General features: G+C 46.6%; 1 protein-coding gene across 1 annotated transcript in view; it reads right to left on the bottom strand.

Moving 5' to 3' along the window:
• The window catches only part of lamb2 (laminin, beta 2 (laminin S)), a 53,205-nt gene that overhangs the window by 21,869 nt on the left and 8,363 nt on the right, over positions 1-22,973 (bottom strand). Inside the window, exons 3-12 of the mRNA XM_056422921.1 lie at positions 8,411-8,580; positions 8,199-8,328; positions 6,685-6,758; positions 5,366-5,554; positions 5,110-5,173; positions 3,073-3,275; positions 2,858-2,978; positions 2,595-2,783; positions 2,290-2,469; positions 280-392 (exon numbers count right to left, since the gene is read on the bottom strand). Coding sequence (XP_056278896.1) covers positions 280-392; positions 2,290-2,469; positions 2,595-2,783; positions 2,858-2,978; positions 3,073-3,275; positions 5,110-5,173; positions 5,366-5,554; positions 6,685-6,758; positions 8,199-8,328; positions 8,411-8,580 — 1,433 coding nt within the window. The remainder of the gene's footprint in view (positions 1-279; positions 393-2,289; positions 2,470-2,594; positions 2,784-2,857; positions 2,979-3,072; positions 3,276-5,109; positions 5,174-5,365; positions 5,555-6,684; positions 6,759-8,198; positions 8,329-8,410; positions 8,581-22,973) is intronic.

Raw genomic sequence — 22,973 nt, 5'->3', positions numbered from 1 at the left:
TTGGGACAAGAGGATAAATGAAGCTGATGACCAGCTGATCTCTTCTGGAGGGAGGAACACACCGAGTGAAGACAATCAGGAGCCCTCGTTCAGAAGTGGAAAGGAAAGGGAATCACACGTTAACGTGTGTTATGTTAGGTTCAGACATGGGACACGAGGGGGACAGAAGTGGTCAAAAAGAGATAGAAGAGACCTCTGAAGGGCTGGTAAACTGTCACATGACCACCAACAGGGCTTAACAGGAGAGACAAAGAGTCACATGACAGTCGCTGGTCTTACCAAACACTGGTCGCAGCTGCGCCCGGTGACCAGCCGCTTGCAGAAGCAGTCTCCGCTGACCGGGTCGCACTGGGAGTTGCCCGACACGGTTCCCCTGTGGTCGCACCGGCACGCTGGCGGCACACGGAGGAGGGAACCGTGAATGAGCTTTATGACGGATAGTTAGTGACTGAAGCACGCCGATAAGCAGATTTTAAAAAATTATAAAACAAAATGACCATCGCTGTCGAGAAAATCTCTTTCTGGACTCGATTGTCGATGTTCTCATTTTCTATGGAGCTTATAACATTATTTATCATAACGCATCAAGTCTCTATGACTCATAGAGGAGATGATTGGAGGGTTAAGAGCTTTAATAATGCGGAAATCTACTCAGCAGTTTGAATGCTGCCAATATTGTGAGGAAGGTGATCCCCAAATTCATCATACAGTGTATATTCATATTTGCTGGGTGACGATGTATTTAAATGTAAAAAAAATAATATATATATATATCTATATAAATATATATCCATAAATATTGATATATAATTACATATTTCTATATAAATGTATTTCTATATTTCTATATATATTTCTATATTAATATGTATACATATATATTTATATGCATATATATTTATTAGTGCTGTGAAAAATAACGCGTTAACTCAGTTAATTCAATTACAGGTTTAACTAGTTGTTGTTTTTTAACGCATTTAACGCATGCGCAGAATGAGCTTCCAATCCGTCTGTTGTTGGTCGTCGGGACGAAAAAAAAGTAACTTGCAAAATGAGCTTCCAATCCACCACTTCAATCTGAACTCTGTCCGCTCTCATGCAGACGGTCTGTTCATCGGTAATGATCCTTCCGCAGGTTCACCTCCGGAAACCTTGTTACGACTTTTACTTCCTGTAGATCAGGGTCTCAACACGTCGATCGCGACCGGCCAGTCGATCGCGGCGTAGTGTCGGTAGATCGCATGACATTAAAGAGATTGGCCCGCCCCCTGACATGTTCTCTATAGCACGTCTTTGTTCTTTTATTAAACCAAACGTCTGTTGTTGATCGTATCTCCACAGCAGCATGTCATTTCTGTCTCGCGTTGCGTTAACACTTATCGATCTCCGTCTGGCGCGCCACAGAGCTCCGTGCGCGCATCGGGACCGAGCAAAAAAAAGTCACTTGACAAACAGTCCACCTTTAGATTGTATCATGATAGAGTTAATGGTTGACAAAGAAGAGAAAATGCTCTGTTTAACCCTCCTGTTACCTTTACATTTACTAACATATTTTACCCTCGGGTCAATTTGACCCCAGCAATTAAAACCTCCAGAAAATTATTAGAATTAATATTGCTTCCCAAGTTTAAGTGTGAGGTACTTTATGTTTGTTTGTTGACTACCTAAATAGCCCTTTAAATAAATAAAAAGTTGATATTTCTTATATGTTTGACACAGTGAAAAACAGCCTGGGGTCAAATTGACCCCAAAGAACACCGACATTAAACATTGAATGGGGTCAAATTGACCCGAAAGGTAACAGGAGGGTTAAACATTCTGTTTAGGATGAAGATGTATTAATGTTCCATATGGAAGAAAACTGCTAAATAACTGCTGAGTTGCAGCACCATTGTATAGAAGAATGTATAAATGTATATATCCGTCTTTTGTCATAAATCTCTATGTTCTCACAAAATATACCGAGAATATCGGTAATATGTGATTAATCATGATTAATCCACAAAAACCTGTGATTAACCCGATTAAAAAAATGTATCGTTTCACAGCCCTAATATTTATACATATTATATTATATATAAATATTTACAAATATATATATTTATATGTATATGTATATTTAAAATAAATATACGTGTATATATATAAATATTTGTATAAATATATATATATAAATATATGTATATATAAATAAAGATATATATTCATATATATTTATGTATATTGATACATATACATATATATATATATTTATGGAGAGAGAGAGAGAGAGGGAGCGACTGTACTCACGTTGGCAGCCCTGAGGGTTGTGGGGGCTCAGGCCGAAGAAGCCCGTCTTACACTTGTCGCAGCGCGGCCCCTCCACGTTGGCTTTGCAGCGGCACAGACCGCCCACGGCGCCGAGGGACGGGTCCGTGCGGCCGTCGCACATCCCTCCGTTCTGAGATCCATCCGGGTCGCAGTCGCACGCTACGGGAGAGACACGGCGAGCCAGGGCGGCGTTACGGTGCGTTGCAGAGTGAGTTACCGTGGAACAGGACGAGAAGCCATTCATCATCCTCTTCCTCGACATGCTTCATCACTTCCTCACTCACCGACGCAGACCCTGGGGTCCCGCATGTCCCTGACGGGGTCTTGGTAGTAGAAGGGCCTGCAGCTCTCACAGCTGCGCCCCATGGTGTTGTGCTGACAGTCGTCACACACCCCCCCGCTCAGGTTGCCCGTGGCCAAATACACCGCCATGTCGAAGTGGCACTGGGTGGAGTGGCGGTTGCAGGAGCACTCTGGGGAAAAAAGAGACGCATTAGTCTCTCTGCTGGTTTCCCCCCTCGTGCTCGGCTTCCTCCTCCGGACTCACTCCTGCAGGCGTTGCTGCTGCTGCCCTCGGCCGGCTTCCAGGGCAGGTCGTTGTGGAAGTCGTCGCACTGCTCGCAGTTCAACCCTTTGGTGTTGTGGTTGCACACACACCTGCCGTGGACCTTGAAAGGGAGCAGGGGGAAGGCTTTGAAATGATGAAGAGCAAATTACAGGAGGGGAAGGTGCTCGTTAGGCGTCTGGAGCCGCGTCGCTCACCATCCGCTCGATGCCGTCCCGGACGCCGTCGATGGGGGCGCACTCGGAGGCGTGGCCGTAGCAGAAGCAGTTTCCGCGTACGACCAGCTCGTAGATGGCGTAGTAGTACTTCTCTTTGATTTCGGCTCGGGGGTCCAGCAGGTTGTCTCCCAGCGTGTGAAGCTTGGTGAAGTTCACTCTCAGGTTAGTGATCTTCAGCTGGTCTGTTGGAGAGAGACACGGAGACAGTCTGTGAGGGGGGGGGGGTCAGAGTGAGGCTTTTTGTTGTTGTTGTTCTCTTATGATGGTGTGACGCTATAGGATGAAGGACCGCAGCTGAATGATCTGGAGGGTCAGAGTCAGTCATCAGAGTTTCAAGGCAACTTGTGGTTTGTTTGAAACAGGGAAATAAATAGAGAATCATCTTTATATATATATATATATATATAAATATTGCTATTTATTACTTTTTTCAAGCACAAAGTTACTGCCTTCTTAGTTCTTAGCTCCCACTTTGTTTCTGACTCAGCGACGATACTCTTTACGGATCAAAGAGCATCGTTGCTACTTGTTTTGAGTCCCTGAGAAAGAGAGAGCGGTGAAACTCTCACAGAATGAGGGGGGACAGTGGAATGTGGCGTTGAGACGGTCGTGGACACATCCGGCCTCCTCGTCCTCTCAAACTACTTGGAGAGAGTTCCTGTCAGAGAGAAGGAGAGCTCTCCTCTTTTCACCCTGTCAGTCAGCAGTCTCACACACACACACACACACACACACAGGCAAACCGACGTGCTCACAAGGACACGCACACCTTTCTGTTTTTTGTTGTACGCAATTTCCAGTCCTGTTTTTTTTTGGTAATTGTGAATACAAATAATTTTTAAAAAAATCTGAAACTTTGGATTTTGAGTTGAAACTCGCATCACTCTCATTATCAACATGATGAAGATGATAATAAGGATGATGAAGATTGATGATTTGACACCAGAGCAGCTGGAGTCGAGCCTCTTCACAGCTCACAGGGGGAAGAAGACACAACGTTCAGCTTCATGTCATTTTAAAAAAGCGCCTCGCTTCAATAAAGATGGATGACATGTTCCAGTGGGAGGAGTTATCTTCATCCACACTCTGACCCGCTGACTAGAGCTCATCCCTCCATGCAGATGGGCATCATGAGCCAATAGCAGCTCCTGTTTGCAGCTCACCCATTGGACGAACAGACAACGATCACTTCCTGGTTTAAAAGTTCGGGAAATGTCAGTGAAAGAACAGAAGATGATTCTTTAGGACTGTTGGTTCCTCTGAGGCTCTATGATATCCTTGAAAGGGTAATGTCAGCGCTGTGATTTGACAATCAAAAAGAAAATACAAATATATTCAGGCAAAATAAAAAAAGCAGGAAGAAGTTTAACACCGACAAGAACGAGACAACCTCCGCTGCTCCGCTGGCTGAGCGAGCTCGAGTTTCTGGGAAGAGCCCTCGTGTCCTGCCAGTCTAAACACGGGGGCGAGCGAGGACGGAGAGAGAAACAGCTGCCTTTCACATCGCCCCCCAGCGAGAGAGAGAAAGAGAGAGAGACAGAGAGAGAGAGACAGAGGAGTCAACTGGGTCGGCCGGAGTCTGATCCGCGGAGACACATGTGATGACAGCAGAGGAAGCGGACGAGCCTTTCTGTGGAATCCTCTCTCACTCAGGATGCTGCTGTCAGATCATCAGGAGGATTTGACAGCAGACTTGAGAGTTAGCAGAACTTTCTAGAGCCACACTACCGATACATCCGTCTCCTGGCTGTGAGGTGTGTTTAACATGTGATCTGTTGATCTGTATGAGGGTGTATACACTATGGAGGCTAATGTGAGTCAGCGTGGGTATTCTCCTCTGACGTGTACTCTGTGTCTTTTGTGGACAGGGCATCTCGGCCTGGAGCCTCGGCTGTTTTACCCTGTACACTTCTGTCCTCCAGCTGGTTGTCGAGCTTTTATAATGGATTACATAACAACGTAAAGCGCCAACGTCCACACACACACAGACATGTGGGTGACTGGTGTGTGACTCACTCTGGATGCTGGGGCTGTACGGGTCCTCGATGTCGATGGCTGGCTCCAACACTCTGTAGATGACCTAGACCAGGACACACATAACTATCTAAGCCTCCAAACATCTCAATCAGATAAGATAAGGGGTGGTCTGCATGCCAGTGGGCCTCTGCAATGTATTCATGATAAGAAATGGTGCAGGAATCAATGGCACAGAAATAAAAATGCAGTATTTAGCTCCAATGTTCATCAGGACCGTCGGACTCTATCCGCTCACCTCTCCCTGCGTTGACGGCTCGATGTCGGAGTAGCGCGACTCACAGATGATGTCGTTGATGTTCCTCAGAGGACCCTGGGGGACTCCGGGGAAGGCCCTGGAGCAGTCGTGGGAGAAGTAGCGGTAGATCTGCCACGTGCGGCCGAAGTCTGCGGAGCGCTCGATCAGCATGGCCGCCGGACGGAAGGTCTGAAGGGAAGAGAAGAAACGATGTCAATGTGAGTCCCTGTGAGTCACTATGAGTCACTGTGAGTCACTGTGACTCACTGTGAGTCACTGTGAGTCACTGTGAGTCACTGTGAGTCACTATGAGTCACTATGACTCACTGTGAGTCACTGTGAGTCACTGTGAGTCACTGTGAGTCACTATGAGTCACTATGAGTCCCTGTGAGTCACTATGAGTCACTGTGAGTCACTATGAGTCACTGTGAGTCACTATGACTCACTGTGAGTCACTGTGAGTCACTATGAGTCAGTGAGTCACTATGAGTCACTGTGAGTCACTGTGACTCACTGTGAGTCACTATGAGTCACTGTGAGTCCCTGTGAGTCACTGTGACTCACTGTGAGTCACTATGAGTCACTGTGAGTCACTGTGAGTCACTATGAGTCACTGTGAGTCACTGTGAGTCACTATGACTCACTGTGAGTCACTGTGAGTCACTATGACTCACTGTGAGTCACTATGAGTCCCTGTGAGTCACTATGAGTCACTGTGAGTCACTATGAGTCACTATGACTCACTGTGAGTCACTGTGAGTCACTATGAGTCAGTGAGTCACTATGAGTCACTGTGAGTCCCTGTGAGTCACTGTGACTCACTGTGAGTCACTATGAGTCACTGTGAGTCCCTGTGAGTCACTGTGACTCACTGTGAGTCACTATGAGTCCCTGTGAGTCCCTGTGAGTCACTGTGAGTCACTGTGAGTCACTATGAGTCACTGTGAGTCCCTGTGAGTCACTGTGAGTCACTGTGAGTCACTATGAGTCACTGTGAGTCACTATGAGTCAGTGAGTCACTGTGAGTCACTGTGAGTCCCTGTGACTCACTGTGAGTCACTATGAGTCCCTGTGAGTCCCTGTGAGTCACTATGACTCACTGTGAGTCACTATGAGTCAGTGAGTCACTGTGAGTCACTATGACTCACTGTGAGTCACTGTGAGTCACTGTGAGTCACTGTGAGTCCCTGTGAGTCACTGTGAGTCACTGTGAGTCACTATGACTCACTGTGAGTCACTGTGAGACACTGTGAGTCACTGTGAGACACTGTGAGTCATAGTGACTCAGTGTCCAGCTGCTCGGGGACTTTCCTCCTACCTTGAAGGTCATGATCAGGTGAGTGAAATGAAACTCGGCTTCCAGGTCCAGCTGGACGAAGACGTCCGACTTTCCTGGGAGAAAAGGAGACAGAGAGAAAGATGTTAACACGAAGCCGACGACCGTCACTCATGATGGAACGAACGATTTACACCGTGTCACCGTCCTGTGGAAAGACATGTTTTAGTTTGAGGCACCTTTACAGGTTCCTTAAGGCACCTTTACAGGTTCCTTTGAAGCTTTGAAGACAGAACCCACAACTCGGCTCTTTCATACACGCAAAAAGAAAAAAGGAAAAAGGCGAGAGGAGAATCAGTTACTCGTTGTGTCGGGGAATCACCTGTTCACAGTGCTGCCCTGAGGCGGCTTGGAGAGCTGGAGAGCTTTGGAAAGGAGACATCTATGCTCTATATTATATATATATCTGGTAGACCTACCTATTTAAGCTATTTCTACATGAACAATGGCTCAAATGACTATAATGTAAAATGTGTTGTTCGTAGTGATGAACCCTCAAAGGGGAGAGAGAGGGACAGAGAGAGAGGGACAGAGGGAGAGCGAGAGAGAGAGAGAGGACAGTTCACAGGCTGATGGAAGTGTGCTGCGCAATGGAAAAGACGTTTCTGTATAATTGCAGCATTAATGGATCCATGAAGTTTCCCATCTTAACCACACAACCGGCGCTCTGTTGTCCGTATCAAGGGGCCGCAGTGTGCCACGCCGAGGACACGCCACGGAGACGCCATGGAAGAGCAGTGGCAAGCAGGGGTAAAAATAAACGGTCCACTTCCTGTCCCCCTTCTTCTTCTCCTTCTTCTCCTTCTTCTTCTTCTTCTGTTTCTCTCGGCTCTATTCTGGGTCTCAGTGCTGTCATCAACAACACGCCATCACAGCGGCTCACACAGCTGACATCACAGGCGCTCATTGTCACTGAGAGTGGAAAGACACCGGTCCCCCCCCCCCTGTCCTTTCTACTGCCCCCCCCTCAAGGTTCACTTGCATCTCGCCACCAGAGCTTTTACTTTTCTCCTCTCCCTGTCCTCTCTCTCTCTCTCTCTGTTGATGCCAGAGCAAGGCAACTCTGTTATTAAGCGTGTGTGTGTGTGTGTGTGTGTGTGTGGTTTTAAATGATCCTTATACTGTTGCTACTAGCTTCTTACTGCAATTCTTATTCCAATTATTTCTGCTTCAAAATATCTCCTTTTTTAAATATCCCTTCACCCCCCCCCCTCTAACTCCCCTCCCCCCACATCTCTCTTTTAAATATTTAGAACTTTAACTCTATACCAGCACGCTTAATGACCGGCTGCAGGACCTTCTAGTAATGCAGCAAATAACTTGATGAACATCATATTGAAATCATGTGCTGGATAGTTGGTAAATGCATAAATGTGAACCTGACACCCAAATCTACCCAAAGACCAACTTCCCACAATCCTCGAGGGCAAAGTGCACACGCTAGGAGTCCATAACCACGTCACCAGAGCGCCAAGGGGAGCCCCGAGTCTGCTCACCGTTCTCCGACTGCCACCAGGTCTTCAGGGGCTTGAAGGTGGTGATGACGTTCTCTATCCGGTGGTTGATGGTGTTGTACACCGGGTCGTACGGCCGCCTGGAGTCACAGTCGAAGCACTTCTTCTCATCCTGCAGCGGGGCGAGTAAAGGTCAGCGCTGCGGGGTCAGAGGTGAGGGGGAGGAAGCAGAGGACACGGAGTCTCTGACCGACCTGCAGGTGGCTGACGATGCAGTACGGCTCCTTCCTCCGCATGCCGCATGTGGACGAGGCCTTTAGGCTCTTCTGTCGTCCCACCAGCAGGTCGCCCGTCGCCGGGTAGCAGCTGCCCTGGGCGCAGCCGTGGCTGTGGTCGGGCCCCTGGCCGGCGGCAGCAGCCAGGACTGGAGGGAGGGGCAACAGGAAGTAGGGTTACAATGAAACAGGAAGTGGCATCGCCATCGTCTGCCGTGAGAGAACTCCTTCACAAGCTTATAAATGTATTGAGAGAGAACATCAAGTGAGGTCCGTCCACAGCAGGCGTTTCATACCCTCCCTTTAATACACACAGGGCAACGTGGACCTGCTCTACACACGCTGCCAGGGTTTACATTCACTACCCAGAAGATGACGAGGCGTATTCTATTAGCACAGCTGGGAACTAGGGGAGATATCGTGTGCTAATGTGAATAATAGCAAACACGCAAATGCATTGATTTGAGGAGTAAACTCATTGTTGTATTGCTTGCTCCTCGTGTGATCATTCATCGACAACTCGTGTGCTACGAAAGTAAAAGCTCTTCCAGAAAAGGTTCTCCTTACGCACTCAGGGTCGAGGCTCACGTATAATTCCACGAGACGGTTCAGGTCCAGCAACATTTCACTGTCAGTCTCATTTAAATCATAAACCACTGCCTGAGCCTCATCTGAAGGCCTCTGACAGCTAACCGTTAGCATCTTTACATTTAGATTCGGCCCGCTGCTTCATTCTCACTGGATGCTCAATAAGTGGTCCACCATCAAGCACATGTTATTGCATCAGAGGCATTTTAAATTGACGCATCTTATGATCTTCAAACTACTACAATCAGTTGTTCAGTGGTTTGTTTCTTTCTCTTCCGTCGACGTGATGGAATAATGTAGAACGCAACGTTTCTAAAAACAATTGATATCTGCAGCCCGGAGACGGGTCGCTGCAGCCGTCATTCTCACAGCTGGAGATAGGGAGCCTGCTGGGAACGGTGCAGAGGAGGGTTTCACATGGACACACACACACACACACACACCTACGTTTGCCTGGCATCTGGACAAGTCTCACCTTGGTGCCAGCCAAGTGAGCAACAGGCACAAACACGACGCCCCGACCACGATGAGGCCAACGGACGAGGCTGAAGCGCTGCACCGGTGGACCGGCAGGCGCTCGTTAGCCACACAGAAGACACCTGGACACCTGGACACCTGTCGGAGGGTTTGTTTGGGTGTCTGAGCGGAAGAGGACCCGAGGTCGTTCCCTTGTCCTTCGCCTGACTGACAGCGAGGAACAGAGTGGAAACACAAGCGCAGCCGGTCTGATGGGGAAGAGACACAGCGTGGAATCCATTCTGGAAACTCCTGGGACGCACTCAAAGGCCTGTGTGTGTGTGTGTGTGTGTGTGTGTGTGTGTGTGTGTGTGTGTGTGTGTGTGTGTGTGTGTGTGTGTGAAGCAGGCGTCTGATGTGTGGTATAATCACTGGTTTCTTGAAGTCTTTTATCTCTGTGTGTCAGTCTGTGTTTGTTCATCTGTACGTGGATCAACTCACGTTTGGCATCAGGAAAACAAGATACACAAACAAGGATTTGTGTTTTACTTAAACACAACATGGATGTAGTTATTATGTGGAGGCTGTCATCAATAGGCTGTAGCCAATAGGCTGTAATCAAGAGGTTGTAATCAATAGGCTGTAGCCAATAGGCTGTAATCAATAGGCTGTAACCAATAGGCTGTAACCAATAGGCTGTAGCCAATAGGCTGTAACCAATAGGCTGTAATCAATAGGCTGTAATCAATAGGCTGTAATCAATAGGCTGTAACCAATAGGCTGTAATCAATAGGCTGTAATCAATAGGCTGTAACCAATAGGCTGTAACCAATAGGCTGTAACCAATAGGCTGTAACCAATAGGCTGTAATCAATAGGCTGTAATCAATAGGCTGTAATCAATAGGCTGTAACCAATAGGCTGTAGCCAATAGGCTGTAACCAATAGGCTGTAATCAATAGGCTGTAATCAATAGGCTGTAACCAATAGGCTGTAATCAATAGGCTGTAATCAATAGGCTGTAATCAATAGGCTGTAATCAATAGGCTGTAACCAATAGGCTGTAACTAATAGGCTGTAACCAATAGGCTGTAATCAATAGGCTGTAATCAATAGGCTGTAACCAATAGGCTGTAACCAATAGGCTGTAACCAATAGGCTGTAGCCAATAGGCTGTAACCAATAGGCTGTAACCAATAGGCTGTAGCCAATAGGCTGGCAGGGTGACGTCATGGGTCAGCTGACTGATCAGACCGTGATGTAGACCAGGGCCGGCGGCTCGGTGGAGGGAGATAAATGGATGAGGGCTATCACCTGGTAGACGCCACGCGAGACTCTTTACAGAGCGACATTACACTTCAGGGTAGAGGCTTTCCACAGATGTAAGAGTGGCACCGCTCTTCTGTTTTTACTTCTGGAAAGAAAGTGAATGAGGGTATTTTGCAAAATGTCAAACTATGATGTCAACTATAAAAGAAAATAATCTCCGTCAGTCAGTCGGTGTCTCTCATATCTCCAGAATGGATCATCCCATCTACGTTTGGCGGTCGCACTGCCGGTGACCCAAAGGCGTGCGGTGAAGGCGTCGCTGCAACATTCAGCATCAATAAACAAGCGAAAGTTTCTGTATTCACACTGAATGCTCGTAAAAAACCTAAAAGAAACGTTCTAACCACCTCTCTCGTCCTTCAGGGGAGGCGCTCCATGTCCTGAACAGACTCATTTGAACCTGTTTTACAAGGTGAGGCTGCCTGGGCCACGTTTGGAAACAGCGGCGGCCCCGAGACGGACGCTCACGGCGCAGCCGGGAGAACAGAGACGATGCTGTCGCTGATCAGGCGGCAGGTTCTTTCCCTCTTCGTTCCTCTGGAGCCGTACATGGAGAAGCAGGCAGGAATGCAGGCCGACAGCTGAGGGAAGACGAGGGGTCTGTGCTGGTGTGTGTGTGTGTGTGGGGGGGTGGGGGTCTCAGCTCACAAAGCACTGCTGTTCAACCAGCCATTAGCCTGTCCTGCACCACATTGTGCTCTACTAAAGCCTGTTTGGCCAATTGCAGCGACTCACCACACGGGGTTCATACCTGCTTTACACAGGTGACAATCTGCATGATGCCAAAGAGGATGTGCAACGTCACAACATGGTTTATGTGAATGAATAAACTGTCGTTCACACGAGGCAGGACTATAACTGTCAGTGCCTCCAAGCTTCAGGGACTGCAGTTTTAAAGGGTGCGTTCTCTCTACTGACCAGCAGGGGGCGACTCCTCTGGTTGCAAAAATAAGTCTGATTGTATAGAAGTCTCAGAGAAATGTACTCTACTTCTGTCTTGATTCATCCCTTCAGTAAACATTGTCTCAATCTCTTCGTATGAGCCTCTCAACGTCTCCGCGTTTCAAACACGGTGACGTCTCTTCACTGGTTGCAGAAAGAAACCAAGATGGCGACGGCCACCACGTCGAACTCGAGGTTTCAAAAACAGCAGCAGGCCAAACACCAATGAGCCACACCACGAGTCACTGAGTGGTTTACATGTCATTATGTGCAGGGTTCTTACACATGTTGACCGATGGATCTCCAGGACTTTTCCAGGACTTTAAACCAAATGTCCATGACCAAACTGAAATCTCAGTATAAACATGAACAATGTAGAACATGTTGCGTCTTGAGAGCGTACGCCGGCTTATATTTTGAGCGTATTTCTTTAAAAAAACATATTAATTATTTCAAACTCGGCATAAATGAACATGTGATTATAACACATCTAGGGCTGCAACAACGAATCGATAAAATCGATAAAAATCGATTATTAAAATAGTTGGCAACGAATTTCATTATCGATTCGTTGTGTCCGATTTATACTGCCCCTCAAAGTCAAACAAAGTTGAGTGAGAAGAGAGCGAGGGGAAGAAACAAGCGCGGAGGGAGGCGGGCGCTGCGTTGTGAGAGCCAATCGGCTGAGCTGCTCCTCTGTTGATGAATCTAATTGGCTGCTGCTGCTCACGTGGCGCTGGATGATGCGAAGTCATTCACGTCGTCGAGGAGACATTCACGCTAAGGCGCGCCACGGGTGACGTTATGAACCCAGACACCAGGGCGCTACATGTGCACGGTGTAGCATTTCCACAAGAGGATACGAGAAAACGTGGTTATTTATTCCATGGCGGATAGCGGAAATATTTTCCGGCGGAGGCGGAGCGGAGAGCCCGCGGCGCTGGCTGCTGCGCGCGCAGACAGCATTTAACGGAGGCGGAGCTCTGATCGCTCTTTAATGAAAATCACATGTTTTTTTTAACGCACGGGTCGTTAGTATCGCTACACCGTGCAGCGTGACAGCAGCAGATGTAGCGGACTAACATTCAAGCTAACCTAACTTCCCAAACGCTGTGGACATCTGAACGCTGATTGGCCGAGAGAGACACGTCCCATCAAAGATGTTTTATTCTCCACATTTTTTCGTCTCACTGTAATCTCAACGGCAGCGGCCAGGTGAACAAAATAATAAATCGGAACACGTCTCTGATATTGTTCGGGGGGGGGCCACATGGGACCACCTGCTCAGGAGAGGAAAGCTGTCAGTCTGTTTGTGACGGTTCATCACCATGGTGACCAGTGAACAGGTTCATCACCATGGTGACCAGTGAACAGGAGAGTAAAGCTGTCAGTCTGTTTGTGACGGGTTCATCCACATGCTGACCAGTGGGTCTCCAGGACCTTTCCATGACTTTCCATGATTAAACATTTTGTGAACTTTCTATACGTGACAACGTGAGAAGATGTAGTATTTAAAATAACAATGACAATTCCAAAGCATACCGTATATATACCGTGTAAATTAACATTTGAATAAAACAAATTTGCATTACTTTTCCAAATATTTTGGGATTTTAGTTTTTTCAATTACTTTTATAGGCCTGCTAATAGCCATTTAATAATTCCATGACTTTTCCAGGTTTTCCATGACCGTACGGACCCTGTTTTGAATAAAGGGTTGAAAATTAAAGTTTTTTTGTTTTTTATCCGATTAATCGATTAATCGATAAAACAATCAACCGATTAATCGATTATCAAAATAATCGTTAGTTGCAGCCCTAAACACATCCCCATGACTTTTCGAAAACTTTTATGATTTAAGTTTTTTCTATGACTTTTCCAGGCCTGGAAACGACCATTTTAAAGTTCCATGATGTTTCCAGGTTTTTTCATGACCGTACGAACCCTGCATGTGAATCGCACAGTATGCGTCTGCCTCCAGAAGCCCAGGATCTGAATCCCCCCCCCCCCCCAACAGTATGTGGCATCAACATGACACATTCCACTGGGACCGGCGGGCGAGAAACAGTTTGCTGTCACATCCACCAGCGTAAACAATGAAGGAAACCAAGAGAAACAGACAAACAGACAACAAAACACACATGGACACTGTGGACCCCCCCCCCCCCCCCCACACACACACACACACACACTTGCAAAAGACAGGAGGAGGATTTAAAGTGAATATGACTATGCCAGCAGATCCAGTGTCAGCTCACCTATGACAGCAGGCAGACAAGAATAGCCTCATTTAAAGACAGGCAACGCGCTGCATACCCGAGCTGCGTGAGGGGGGCCTAGAGATGTCTAACAGCCACCATCAGGCGGCTACTTAAAGCCCAGAGCAGAGGAACAACTCCCTCTGGCTAATGAGTTTACATTCTCCCCTCTGGCCTCCGCTCTCTTTGCTCTGCACTCAGCTGATAGACGGGCGACTCCCCCGGACAAACACCCGGCTGCTCTCCTCCCTCCTCGCCTCTTTATTATTCTCTCTCTCTCCTCTTATACTGTCTCCCGCCGCCTCCCCTCTGTGCCCCGCCGGTCACCTTCCCTCACGCGTCCTCCATTCCCCATGATGGATGTGATATGTAGGGATGTGAGGGCTAACGGTGGAGGAGCTGGTGAAAAAGGCTCCAAACCCCACAGCTGGAGAGGAATCACATTAAATAGCGGTTATAATCCTGGTGGCTCAAAATGAATACATGAAAAATGGACAACTGTGGTTCAGTGGCGGAGCGGGGGCGTCATTCCTTTGGCTGCCTGTGACCATCAAAAAGATTATATTGTTCAACCTACCGGTACATTTGCTCCCATTAACTTTTGTGTTACATTTGAAAAGCATTTATATTTAAAAACCCAGGAAGCATGGAGATATATATATATATATATATAATATATTAGGGATGCACCGATCTGATCGGCGCCGATCCATATCGGCCGATATTCCCATTATCGGTTTTGATCGGCGTTCTCAAAACGGCCGATCAGATGAAGTAACATCTGCGAGAACTATCAGACGTTTCAATCACGGCGCAACGCAACGGAGACGATGCGCCCGGCGAGGGCCGCAGAGGTCAGAGGTCAGAGGGGATCCTCACCACCGAGCGGCGTCCCCGTCCCCCGAGTTGAATCTCTGGGTCGACTCAGCCGACTCTCACATGTCTGCCCCGAGAGACTGATACTGACGCTAAACACATTCCATTGGGAGCGCGCGAGGGTTTAAAGTTAGCGGAAAGAACCACGTGAAACAACATCCGTTTATCAAAATAAGATGTCGACAAATCATACACTAGCATATAAAAGTAAACAATGAACTGATTTTGTATCTTTATAGATCGTTTCTGAGATTTAGCTTAAATTATGCTAACATTAAAACATTTTTACTGTACCAAGGAAGGGTTTATAAAAATAAGTCAGACTTTTGTATGTGAAGAAAAGTCCTGTATATAGATTTCCCCAAGAGTTCCAGGAAATGAATAATGCAGATGTGTTCCATACATATCTGAAATCCCCTACAATAGCAATCAAACCATTTTAATGTATCAATTAGGACATTTTTCAAAGTAAAAGTCCTAAATGTTTAAAGAAATCAGTAATTTCTTTAATGTTTGAGTTGCTTTATATATGTATTTCCTCATAGTCCTCGGCAATAATGCTACTCAATAAATAGAATGCTTCAATCAACACCGTGATCGGTATTATCGGATCGGCAGATACTGATTTCAGTGATCGGTGATCGGCACCAAAAACCTGATCGGTGCATCTCTAATATATATATATACACATATATATATATATTATATATATATATATATATATAATATATATATACTACTGGTCAAATGTCCAATTGTTCCAGTTGTTATTGAAATGAAAGCAGTTCAAGTGAAAAACCTGAAATGGTACAAAGGTCAGTGGCAAACTGCCAGAGGATACAAAAAAGTTTAGGTTACCAAAAACTGAAGAATAATGTACATTTCAGAATTATACAAAAAGCCTTTTTCAGGGAACATGTGATGGTTTAAGGACTTGTAGCTGGAAGAACTTTATGAACAATAGTTGATGGAGAAAAGAATGTAATCTCTTCACAAGGTGTCAAACATGAAGATTACATTTTGTTAAACGAATCGAATCCATGATTTATTTATTTGATCTCCAATTGATTATTTGTTCTATGCTTTAATTTCAGAGCATATTGAGAAATTAAACTGTGTCCATTTCAATAAAAACTGGAGAAATGGAGGTTTTCCAAAACTTTTGACGGGTAGTGTATATATAAATATATATACAGTGTACGGAAAGTATTCAGACCCCTTTTAAATGTTCACTCTTTGTTTCATTGCAGCCATTTAAAAAAATCAGTTAGTTAGTTTTATTTCTCATTAATTAGGATATTTCATTTTTTTTTTTTTTTTGCTAAAAATTCTACATTTCTGTTTTTTTCTGTCAAGATGGGGAGCTGAGTGAACATTAATGAGAGATAAAATGAACTTTTTAGATTTTAGCAAATGGCTGCAATGAAACAAAGAGTGAAAAATGTCAAGTGCTCTGAATATTTTCCGTACCCACTGTATGTATGTATATATATACATATATATATATATATATATGTATATATATATAATCTCGGTCTGACAGGGTCTGTAAGTCTCCGCCAGCTGTTTGTGTCCCTGCATCACAGACAGAGGCTCAGTGAGCATGGCCAGACGCTGGCGGCTGCACAGCCTGTTAGATTAACACGGCATGGCAGAGACAGCTGCTCCCACTGGAGGAAACACTCACATTCCGGCCCGGAGACGTCTGAATCGCTCCGTGTTGGAGAGGAAACACGCACCATCATCGGCAACAGGTGGACGGTGGAGGGAGGGAGAGATAGAGAGATAGAGAGAGAGAGAGAGAGCGAGAGAGAGGGCCGGGTCGTTCCCACATGTCTGCAGTTACTTGTGATTTACTGTCATTCGAATAGAGATCGATGTGAAGCTTTCCTCCCCGACCTGAACGCTCACCCCGGGGACGCCCTGAGGGCGTGATGTTAAAGTTATGAACCCCAACACGAGGGCGTTGGATGTTCAGACGTGTGTGGGATGTCCTCAACAAGTATAGAGCAGAACTAGTGGTGAGTTCTTCATGCTGGATGAAGGACATGATAACTGTTTCCACGGAGTAAAGCCACAGAGATAAGCCCCGCCCCCTCTAAGGCGTGAATGAAGCGAATGACGAGAATAAACCACAACTTGTCACGCGAGTAAATCAAAATGCTTTTGGTGTGAACGCAAATAATGAACACACTGGCTCCGCAGTGCCCGTCATGCTGCCTGATGGCCAGCAGGGTGCTGCCCCTCGGTCCACCAGCTTGTCTGTGTCTGCGGTGGTGTGTGTGTGTGTGTGTGTGTGTGTGTGTGTGTTTGGCCCTGGTGCTCGGCGGCTGCAGCTCCCTGGAGGTGCTCATCAAAGCCTCTGGTGAAGAAAGTCTGGCTCCAATTAGAGGGAAGGCCGGAGAGAACGAGCACCGGGTCATTACATGAGGCCAGCAGTTCAGAGTGTGTGTGTGTGTGTGTGTGTGTATGTGTGTGTGCGTGTGTGAAGTCATTTCTCAGCCTCAGATTTGAACTGATGCCTCCCTGTGAGGAGCCTGGGGGAGGAAGCTAACCTGCTCAATAATGCTGAGCAATGTAAGCGTGAGCCCTGCAGGGTGCTCGGCGCAGAGCTCACAGCATTTATTTGGCACCCTAAGGTGCTGCTAACAGCTAAAAACACTGCTAACGATTCGCTCAACTCTTTTCAGGTACACGACACACGCAGTGTCTTTACCTCTCGAGTGGACCTGAAACAAGAGACACCTGGCCTACATGTACACGGTCGTGGTAGGCCTTTATGAGTGTGTGTGTGTGTGTGTGTGTGTGTGCATAGGTCTGTTTGTGTGTGGGTGTGTGTTTCTGTGTGTATGTGAGTGTGCATAGGTCTCTGTGTGTGTGTGTGTGTGTGTATGTGTGTGCATAGGTCTGTTTGTGTGTGTGTGTGTGTGGTTCTGTGTGTGTGTGTCTGTGTGTGTATGTGAGTGTGCATAGGTCTCTGTGTGTGTGTGTGTATGTATGTCCATAGGTCTATTTGTGTCTGTGTGTGAGTGTCTGTGTGTGTGTGTGAGTGTCTGTGTGTGTGTGTATGTCCATAGGTCTATTTGTGTCTGTGTGTGAGTGTCTGTGTGTGAGTATGTATGTGCATAGGTCTGTTTGTGTGTGTGTGTCTGTGTGAGTGTGTGTCTGTGTGTAAGTGTGTGTGTGTGTTTGTGTGTGTGTATGTGTGTGTGTGTATGTGCATAGGTCTGTGTGTGTTCATGTGTATGTCTGTGTTTGTGTGTGTGTGTGTATGTGTGTCCATAGGTCTGTGTGTGTCTGTGTGTAAGTGTATGTGTGTGTGTGTCCATAGGTCTGTGTGTGTCTGTGTGTAAGTGTGTGTGTATGTGTGTGTGTATGTATGTGCGTAGGTCTGTGTGTGTTCATGTGTATGTCTGTGTTTGTGTGTGTGTGTGTGTGTGTGTGTGTGTATGTGTGTGTGTGTATGTATGTGCATAGGTCTGTGTGTGTTCATGTGTATGTCTGTGTTTGTGTGTGTGTGTGTGTGTGTGTGTGTGTGATTACAGGGCTAAAGGATGACACCCCTGCACACTGTGACTAGAGGTCAGGCCGTCTTCCACGACAACACAATCTGAATATCTCAAGAAGAATAACGACCACATACTTCTCTACTTTATTCCCTTCTTCCCTTTCTCTCTGTCATCCTTTCTCTTCCTGCCCTCCATCCCTCCATCCCTCCTAACGTGCTGCAGTATCACACTGTAATCGCCGCTATTAGATAATGAGAGGTTTGTGAGCGTGCTCAACACAACCCGTGATTAGATGTGGGCTCTGAAGAGGTGGAGAACACGAGACGGGGAACGCTTCTCTTCTTCTGTCGTTCACCGAGGAACTCCCACAACATGCAGACGTGTGCACGCTCCTCTTTAGGACACTTAGTAAAGGTGCAGACAGAAAGAGAAGCTCATGGAATTCAGCCATCATTGTTTTTAAGGCGTGCAGGAGTAAGCAAAGCAGTCCAGAGCGACACGGTTCATCCTCATGTGGACCAGGACTTTTCCAGGACTTTAAGCCAAATTTCCATGATCAAACATTTATGAAGTCTCGGTGCAGACAGGAGTAATTAATAAACCTTAAAGGAGAGACAAAAGTTTGATGAAAAGAATAATATTCATATAAATGTGTATTCTTTTAGTCAAACTGCGTGAATGAACGTATGAATGTTACTTCATTTTCATGCAGGGTTCTTACACATGTTGACCAGTGGATTTCCAGGACTTTAAAAAAATGTCCATGACCAAACTGAAATCTCAGTATAAACATTAAAAATGTAGAACATGTTGCATATTGAGAGTGTACGCCGGCTTATATTTTGAGCGTCTTTCTTTAAAAAACATATGAATTATTTCAAACTCGGCGTAAATGAACATGTGATTATAACACATTTCCAGGACTTTTCCAAAACTTTTATGATTTAAGTTTTTTCCATGACTTTTCCAGGCCTGGAAATGACCATTTTTAAATTCCACGACTTCTCCAGGTGTTCCATGAGGAGCCCTGCCATCGATCCACATGGAACCTGCCCCACGGACTCCGTGGTGAGAGTCCTGTGTTTGTCTGCCTGCCCTCGTGGACCTTCATCACTTCATCGGCTGCTCGTCACTCGATCGGCTCACATGCATACTCAGATTACGTCGGAGGTATCTGTGGTTTGCAGAAATGTAGATTTACCCCAAAATATTCCTGACGACTGGGATGAAAATCCTCGAGTGTTACCCCCAGAAAAGAAGAGACATTCCTCGAGGGAAGAACTTCACTCTATGTTCTCTGTCAGAACCCTTAATACCAAAGTCACACACACAACACTACCCAGCATGCTCTCTGTTGTCTCCTGTTCACCACTGTACCAGCCACCCAGTGTTTTCAATGAGACTCCATTTCCTATTCCTCCTCTCCACGGCCTTCATCCTCCCCCTCAAGTCCTCCTCCTCCTCCTCCTCCACCTCTTCTTTCCATGCCAAAGGGACGGGGAAACCTTACTCACCGTCCTTTCATAGGAACAAACCTGTTCCCCCTCTCTCTCCCTCACCCCTTCCCCCTGCCTAAAGTCTTTCTCTTCCTCTTTGTCCTGATTCTTTCTGCCCCCCCCCCCCTCCACTCCCCCCCCCCCTCCAATATTTTAGCCACCCTCCCTCCAGTGCTGGTGGTTTTGTGGGCTTTACCGCACCATTGTTCTGGCATCCGCACATTTCCGGAAGGCTGACGCTTACAAAGGCTTCGGGAACACACTCTCTCACTGCCGCCTAATGCCAGCCATCACACACACACACACACACCCACACACACACACACACACACACCTGACGGCCTGCTCCTCCACACAAGACTTCTAAGCGAGGTGAATTAGAGGATTTACCTCCATCCTCTTTTATGTTCAGTTTCCCTTCAGTGCTTCCAACCTCCCTGACTTCCCTCCTTCGTTCCTTTCCTCCTTCCTTCCCAAATATTTGTGAGTTGCACCCGCCCTCAGTTTAATAACATTGCGTGGTGAAGCTAGATGACACTGAAGAGCAATGATTAGCTCTCTGATCGTGGTCCTGTTGCACGAAAGATAAAAGGAAAAATGCACTGCGACCTTTTCCTGATTTATTTACTCAAACAAACTTCTGCAGAAGCACACACACACACACACACACACACACACACAGATATACACACACACAGATACACACACAGAGAGACACACACACAGCTTCCTACAGGTCCTCCTTCTACCCCCAAAATCCCACCGAGAAGAATAGAAAGTGAAGAGAAAAAGAGAGGAGGCACTCTTTTGTCCCCTGTGATCAGCCTGAGTTCCTTCTCTCTCTCTCTCTCTCACACACACACATGGTCATACACACACATGTTTATACACACACACACACATGTTCATACACACACACACATGTTTATACACACACACACACACACTTGTGTTCATACACACACACACACACATGTTCATACACACACATGTTTATACACACACACACACGTGTTCATAAACACACACACACGCCTGCTTCAAGAGATCCACTATTGTCCCTGTGCCCAAGAATGCTTCTCCAGCATGTATGAATGACTACCGACCGGTGGCCCTCACCTCGGTGGTCATGAAATGCTTTGAGAGGCTGATAAAGGACTACATCTGCGCCTTCCTCCCTTCCTCCATGGACCCGCTGCAGTTTGCTTATCGCCCAAACAGATCCACGGATGATGCTGTCTCCCAGGTACTGCACACCACACTCTCTCATCTGGACAGCCAGAGGGGGGGCTATGTGAGACTGCTGTTCATTGATTATAGTTCAGCTTTCAACACCATAGTCCTCCAGACTGGCCGGCAAGCTGACTGAGCTGGACTGAACACCCCTGTGTGCTTGGATCCTGGACTTCCTGACCGCCAGGCCACAGGTGGTCAGGTGGGCAGACACCTCCAAATCCCTCACCCTGAACACAGGATCCCCCAGGGTTGCGTCCTCAGCCCCTACTGTACTCCCTGTACACATGACTGTGTGGCCAGGTTCAGCTCCAACACCATCAACAAGTTTGGGGATGACACAGTGGTGGTGGGACTGATCTCCGACAACGACGAGAAGGCCTACCTGGAGGTAGTTGCTGATCTGTCACTCTGGTGCGGACAACAGCCTCATCATGAATGTCACCAAAACTAAGGAGCTGATTGTGGACTTTAGGAGGGTACAACAACAGAGGACGTACTCACCACTGGGGATTAACGGGACTACTGTGGAGAGGGTATAAATACCTGGAGTCCACATCACCGAGGATCTGACATGGTCAACAAACACAGACACTCTGGTGAGAAAGGCAAGGCAGCGCCTCTACCACCTCAGGCAGCTGAGGAAATTTAAAGTTTCCCAGAGGATCCTTCAGTCCTTCTACTCTGAGCTGTAGAGAGCGCCCTGACAGGAAGCATCACAGCCTGGTTTGGCAACTGCTCCTGAGCGCACTATTGAACTACACTCCCACCCTGCAGGACTTGTACACCAGGAGGTGCAGAACCAGAGCCGGCAGGATCATGCCACGACAACACAATCTGAATATCTCAAGAAGAATAACGACCACATACTTCTCTACTTTATTCCCTTCTTCCCTTTCTCTCTGTCATCCTTTCTCTTCCTGCCCTCCATCCCTCCATCCCTCCTAACGTGCTGCAGTATCACACTGTAATCGCCGCTATTAGATAATGAGAGGTTTGTGAGCGTGCTCAACACAACCCGTGATTAGATGTGGGCTCTGAAGAGGTGGAGAACACGAGACGGGAACGCTTCTTCTTCTGTCGTTCACCGAGGAACTCCCACAACATGCAGGCCTCTTTAGCTTCTAAAGAGTAAAGAGGAGTTTTCTGTCTGCACCTCTAAAGGTGCAGACAGAAAGAGAAGCTCATGGAATTCAGCCATCATTGTTTTTAAGGCGTGCAGGAGTAAGCAAAGCAGTCCAGAGCGACACGGTTCATCCTCATGTGGACCAGGACTTTTCCAGGACTTTAAGCCAAATTTCCATGATCAAACATTTATGAAGTCTCGGTGCAGACAGGAGTAATTAATAAACCTTAAAGGAGAGACAAAAGTTTGATGAAAAGAATAATATTCATATAAATGTGTATTCTTTTAGTCAAACTGCGTGAATGAACGTATGAATGTTACTTCATTTTCATGCAGGGTTCTTACACATGTTGACCAGTGGATTTCCAGGACTTTAAAAAAATGTCCATGACCAAACTGAAATCTCAGTATAAACATTAAAAATGTAGAACATGTTGCATATTGAGAGTGTACGCCGGCTTATATTTTGAGCGTCTTTCTTTAAAAAACATATGAATTATTTCAAACTCGGCGTAAATGAACATGTGATTATAACACATTTCCAGGACTTTTCCAAAACTTTTATGATTTAAGTTTTTTCCATGACTTTTCCAGGCCTGGAAATGACCATTTTTAAATTCCACGACTTCTCCAGGTGTTCCATGAGGAGCCCTGCCATCGATCCACATGGAACCTGCCCCTCGGTCTCCGTGGTGAGAGTCCTGTGTTTGTCTGCCTGCCCTCGTGGACC

The sequence above is a fragment of the Pseudoliparis swirei genome, chromosome 9 (genome assembly GCF_029220125.1).
Source record: "Pseudoliparis swirei isolate HS2019 ecotype Mariana Trench chromosome 9, NWPU_hadal_v1, whole genome shotgun sequence".
NCBI classification, from domain to species: Eukaryota; Metazoa; Chordata; class Actinopteri; order Perciformes; family Liparidae; genus Pseudoliparis; species Pseudoliparis swirei.
This window is presented reverse-complemented; position numbering and strand designations above follow the sequence as displayed.